The sequence below is a fragment of the Paramisgurnus dabryanus genome, chromosome 6 (genome assembly GCF_030506205.2).
Source record: "Paramisgurnus dabryanus chromosome 6, PD_genome_1.1, whole genome shotgun sequence".
NCBI lineage: Eukaryota > Metazoa > Chordata > Actinopteri > Cypriniformes > Cobitidae > Paramisgurnus > Paramisgurnus dabryanus.
In genome coordinates this window covers 9015285-9021143 of record NC_133342.1, presented here as the reverse complement: position 1 = coordinate 9021143, position 5859 = coordinate 9015285, and the positions used below count along the sequence as shown (strand labels likewise).

At 36.6% G+C, this 5859-nt stretch overlaps 1 protein-coding gene across 1 annotated transcript; it reads left to right on the top strand.

Moving 5' to 3' along the window:
• Window positions 1-1555: 1555 nt before the first annotated feature.
• Window positions 1556-5624, top strand: LOC135744102 (tripartite motif-containing protein 16-like). The gene is made up of 5 exons (XM_065262075.2): window positions 1556-2245; window positions 2481-2576; window positions 2786-3019; window positions 3112-3313; window positions 3847-5624. Exons 1-5 carry the CDS (start codon window positions 1655-1657, stop codon window positions 4374-4376), a joined length of 1653 nt encoding a protein of 550 aa, XP_065118147.1. The 5' UTR covers window positions 1556-1654; the 3' UTR covers window positions 4377-5624.
• The last annotated feature ends 235 nt before the right edge of the window (window positions 5625-5859 follow it).

Sequence of the window (5859 nt, the reverse complement as noted above, 5' to 3'; positions counted from 1 at the left end):
GGCCGTTCGCTGTAGGCTTTAAAAGGGGACTTCTGTTAAAGAAAATATATTGCCTGACAGTGAACTTTGAGGTTTATAGTTTTACAGATATTATTTATGCTATTATAGCAACATTACACACTAACTAGGGTTTGAAAAATTGGATCAGAAAGAACGTGACCTTTAAATGTCTGTCTCACCTCAGCAGTCAGGGCCGCCCTGCTGACATCTTCACTTAAGTCTGTTGCCGTCCTTCCAGCAAATAATTCATTTGTCTCGACACATTTGGGGGCATCTTTTCTCTCTCTCAACTTCTCGGCCCCTCCTTTACACTTAGAGATTTTATTCTTTAACTTATTGAATTTTGTTGCACATCATCACATTGCTGCAGTTGTAAAGCTAGAACTTGATTCTGATTGCCTAATGCTCAGTGAACGCATCACCGAGCCTGACTGCGTAAGTTTGTACGTAAGTTATTCCTATTCATAAATATTAAAATCACAGGCATTGGCGTTTCTTACTCATATTAATGACATGTTTTCAGTCATATTTTCTGACTCAAGACAGTTTACCCATTTACTTAATAAAATGATTATGATATTCAGAGAATTTCACAATATTGATCATTAACGCACCGGCCCAACCGAACAGCGTCCCACCGGAAATCTCCCGTTTAATAAAAATGAAAGTAAGCTTTTAGAAATTATTTTACTTTGAATTCTAATTTCTATTATAAAATATAATAAAATGATGCTATAAATAACACAAAACACTTTGTTACCATGTTTTTGAGACATGTTCCCTTGTAATACCGTGATTTTTTTAATGGAGCTACCTTGCAGTTTCATGTAAATACTGTGGTATACAATGAAGGTAAGGTGATAAAGGCTCTTCTGGCTAAATGTTGATCATTTGTGTTATGTTGCCCTCTTTTAATAATCTACAGACCTCCCACCTATAACACTTTGACCCAGATTCACAGACAAGACTTCAGCAAACTCCAGACTAAAATACATGTTTGTGCCGTCTTAACTGAAAACAACTTACACTGAGTGATCTTAAAATATTTCACTGTCATTGTTTTGTGTCGTACTGCACACCAGTAGACTCCTGTTTTTATCTGACACACATTTAAACTAAAAACTACTTAAATGTCATCATCAACTAAAACTTATTCCTGACTTAATCTCTGTCTGTAAAACCAGGTCATGTCTTTTTAAACATTAAAGGAGCTTATGTTTGTTTTAATGCATTTATTTAAAAATGTGTATAATCAATTATCTGTAGTTTAAACTTCTATTTATTTTTCTTTTCTAAATGTGAATTGTTTGTGTAAATAATGTAAACTAACTCACCACTAGAGGACAAACACTCACACTGACTTTAATGTTGAATCAGTTTAGTGACAAACATCAGAGGGATTTGATCTGTTATTCTCTTATTTCACCACAAAATTCACTCATATTTATGGCAGAGCATTTTCACAAAGGTTTGGCTACTCGAGACTGTGACTTTCTGTATGAGACTGACATCTAGTGGACTTGTTTATTATATGACTGACAGCTGTTTGCACACGTTTCATAAACACAACCAGGAAATGATTTGAGTTCAGAGAAACTGAAACTGTTGGGCTGTTGTGTGTTTAGTTTTATTGTTTGTAAGTAAATACGGTGAAATGGCAGAAGCGAGTATTTCAGTGGTTCAGGATCAGTTCATCTGTTCAATCTGTCTGGATTTACTGAAGGATCCAGTGACCATTCCCTGTGGACACAGTTACTGTATGAGCTGTATTACAAACTGCTGGAATCAAGATGATCAGAAGAGAAACTACAGCTGCCCTCAGTGCAGACAGACCTTCAATACAAGACCTGATTTAAATAAAAACACCATGCTGGCTGAAGTGGTGGAGATGCTGAAGAAGACAAAACTACAAGCTACTCGTCCTGATCACAGTTATGCTGAAGCTGGAGATGTGAAGTGTGACGTCTGTACTGAGAGAAAACACAAAGCTGTCAAGTCCTGTCTGGTGTGTCTGAACTCTTACTGTCAAACTCATCTTGAACAACATGAGAATTTATTCAAAGGCAAGAAACACAACCTGATAGACGCCACTGGACGACTTCAGCAGATGATCTGCCCTCAACATGAGAAACTTTTAGAGATTTACTGTAAAACTGATCAGCTCTGTATATGTTATCTGTGTATGGTGGGGAAACACAAAAATCATGATACTATACCAGCTAAAGAAGAGAGGACTGAGAAACAGGTAAGAGATGTGATCTGTGATAAATGTTTCATTATAATGACACCAAAGCTACATTACTAAAGATCTTTATATCTTAAGGTAACACATACATCACATTCCTTTGATTTATAAAGTTAAGAAAATTGTGAAGATGCCATTTTTGACCTACTGTATCGCCCAGGGCTGAATTTTAACTTGTAAAAAATCACTCTAATGTACATTTTATCTGTTTCATTATTATTTCCACATCCAACAGAAAGAAGTGAAGGAGAAGCAGAGAAAATACCAGCAGAGAATCCAGGAGAGTCAGAAGAAGCTTCAGGAGCTGAGAGATGCTGTGAAGACTCATAAGGTGAGTTTTGATCAGAAGAACAACTGCTGTCTGCTGTTTCAGATCTGTTTCAGACTCAGTTAGGACTCTCATCCAATCAGTCAGTGAGGAGTTCAGTGCTGGATGACTTTCACTGAAGTCCACTGTGTGTAACAGACTGTGTGATGTACCAGTAAGAGCTGAGTGAATGCTGCTGATTCTAATGCTCCTCTCTCTGTGTGTCCTAACAGCGCTCTGCACAGACAGCAGTGGACGACACTGAGAGGATCTTTACTCAACTGATCCGATCCATAGAGAGAAGACGATCTGAGGTGACACAGCTGATCAGAGATCAGGAAAAGACTGCAGTGAGTGAAGCTGAAGGACTCTTGAAGCGACTGGAGCAGGAGATTGATGATCTGAGGAGGAGAGACGCTGAGCTGGAGCAGCTTTCACACACAGATGATCACATCCATTTCCTCCAGGTAACAGAGATCAGTGATCTTTAGGAAGTGAAGAGCATGTTTTACTCAGATGATATTTTCAGTGTCATGAGTTTATGTTTGTGTTTGTGTAGAGTTTCCAGTCTCTCTCTGTTCCTCCTGGATCTACAGACTCACTCAGCATCACTGTCAGCTCTCTCATCTCTTTTGATGATGTAGGAAAATCTGTGTCTCATCTGAGAGAGAAACTGGAGGATTTCTGTAGAGAAGAGATAGAGAAGATATTTGATCAAAGTAAAGCACCTGAACCTAAGACCAGGGAGCAGTTCCTAAAATGTGAGTCTCAATAAACAACAAACAAACACACTGATGCTGATAAAGACATGAACAGTGATAATCTTCATTTCAGTCATTTTAAACTCCTCTATAATGATACTCATGAATCAAACTGAATGTGCAGAATAAACAGAAAATAAATAACTGTGCTCGCCCACAATGAAACATAACTGTGAGATCAAATAGCAGTTCATAAATCAAGTTTCTCATTTAATATTTACATTTCATAAGCCATTAAGTTTTTCAATAAACAAAAATGATCTACACTTAAATTAAATGATAATAAAATATATTTTAAAGTGTACAACTACAGAACAGAGGGACTTTAACAATGTTCACACATTCACAAACCTTTTACACACACAGGATTATGATGAATATAACAGTAAAACAATCAGATTAGATTCTGTCTATACTGTAAATGATCTCTGTTCACTTCTTAACACATTGACAGTCCTCAAAAAAGTTTTTATTTTAATTATTGAAATGTAGAATTTTACATTTAAATTATGTTTTTGATTTGTCTTCATCAGATTATCATCACTTCACTGCAGATACAAACACAGCAAATAAATATCTCTGTCTGTCTGAGGGGAACAGAGTGATTATTTTCACTAAAAGAGTCCAGCAGTATCCTCATCATTCAGACAGATTTGATCGTTGTCGTCAGGTGTTGTGTAGTGAGAGTTTGAGTGGACGCTGTTACTGGGAGGTTGAGTGGAGTGGTGATGATGTGTTTATCTCAGTGTCATATAAGAGCATCAGCAGGAAGGGAGTAGGTGATGAGTGTTTGTTTGGATATAATGATCAGTCCTGGAGTTTGTGCTGCTATTACTCCAGATGTTCATTCTGGCACAATAACATTCAGACTAAACTCCCTGTAGTGCTCAGATCTTCTAGAATAGGAGTTTATGTGGATCACAGTTCAGGATCTCTGTCCTTCTACAGCGTCTCTGACACAATGACCCTCATCCACAGAGTCAACACCACATTCACTGAACCTCTCTATCCTGGGTTTTATGTTGATTATGGATCAGTGAAACTGTGTGATCTAACAATATAGATGATACAGAGAGTCTACAAATAATTTTGTCATATTAGAAGTCTGAACATGTTGAATCAACACAAACAAATAATAAGTCTTTTATTTATTAATTAGTAATTTTAAATAACTGATTGTAATGTTATATTTTAATAATTTGTATTTTGTGGGTGGTAATGCTGCAGTGGATAAGTCACACGCCTTTGGTGTGAGAGACCCGGGTTTGAATCCACTGTGACACACCATTGTGTCCCTGAGTAAGACCCTTAACCCCTAGTTGCTCCAGAGGCGTGCAACCTCTGACATATATAGCAATTGAAGTCGCTTTGCATAAAAGCGTCAGCTAAATAGAGACAGAGCGCTGTTATGCAAATTTGAAAACCACGCCCACCAGACAGCTTATAAAAACCTATTTCTGTTTTTTTTTGGCTGTTAGCTGTACATATTGTCACACAGCAGCTTTTAGGCTTTTTGGTTTTTTGTTATACGCCAGAAATGAAAAGGAGGCAGCATCTCGCAATAAGTCTATGGAGACGGTTGGATTGTTTTCCCCCCAGTGGGCGTGGTTTTCAGGTTATGTCGCGCCACGTTCTGTCTCTATGAATAAGTAATAAGAGTTAGGGTTAAACAATATTGATTATGCTATTCAAGATGTACATTTTCACTTTAATGCGGATGATACTGTCATGTATTGTGGTGCACCTTCGAAACAGCAAGACTTGCTTTAGATTCAAGCGGCTTTTGATGTTATTCAGTCTCGGTTTCATACATTAAAACTTGTCCTGAATGCAGATAAAACTAAATTTATGTTAATTTCAGGCTAAAAAAAAGATCAAAGACAATTTTATTCCTGTCCAGACGTCACAGGGCAATGTGATTGAGTTGGTAAAAGAATATAAATATCTTGGCATTATTATTGATGATAAATTATCTTTTGCGTCTCACATAAATAACTTTAAGAAAAAATTGAAGATGAAGCTTTGATTTTATTGTAGAAACAGGTTTTGTTTTTTGTTTAATGTAAGAAAGAGGTTAGTTTCTGTACTTGATTATGGTGATGTGGTGTATTAGTTTGCTTCTTCTCAACTCCTTTCTTTGGATGCTGTTTATCACAGCGCTTTAAGATTTATATCAGATTGTAAGCCTTAAGTCATCATTGTAATATAGAGTAGCCTGGCCATCTAAGGAAAATTAATTTTTACTTGATTATTTATAAAACTATTTTGGGGTTGTTGCCTTTGTTTTTAGGTTGTCTCATAAATAAAAAGTGTTGGGAAATATTCTCTTCAGTCTGATAAATGTTTTACTCTCTGTGTTCCATCTGCAAAAACTGAAATAGGAAAAATGGCATTTATGTACGCAGCACCATCTGCATGAAACTTACTCTAAGCACAATTGAAATTACAAACTCTGGTGCCTATGGATTATTTTAAATCTATTATTGGGTCACTCGAAGAACACTCATTGATTTGCAATAGTTTTAAAGTGTTTTACTGTTCCGTGT

Bases quoted from the DNA above. Each gene is read 5' to 3' on its own strand.
- LOC135744102 (XM_065262075.2), top strand. From the start codon at position 1,655: ATGGCAGAAGCGAGTATTTCAGTGGTTCAGGATCAGTTCATCTGTTCA. The intron at 2,577-2,785 runs GTGAGTTTTGAT...GTGTCCTAACAG, and splicing joins ATGCTGTGAAGACTCATAAG to CGCTCTGCACAGACAGCAGT. The intron at 3,020-3,111 runs GTAACAGAGATC...GTGTTTGTGTAG, and splicing joins ATCACATCCATTTCCTCCAG to AGTTTCCAGTCTCTCTCTGT.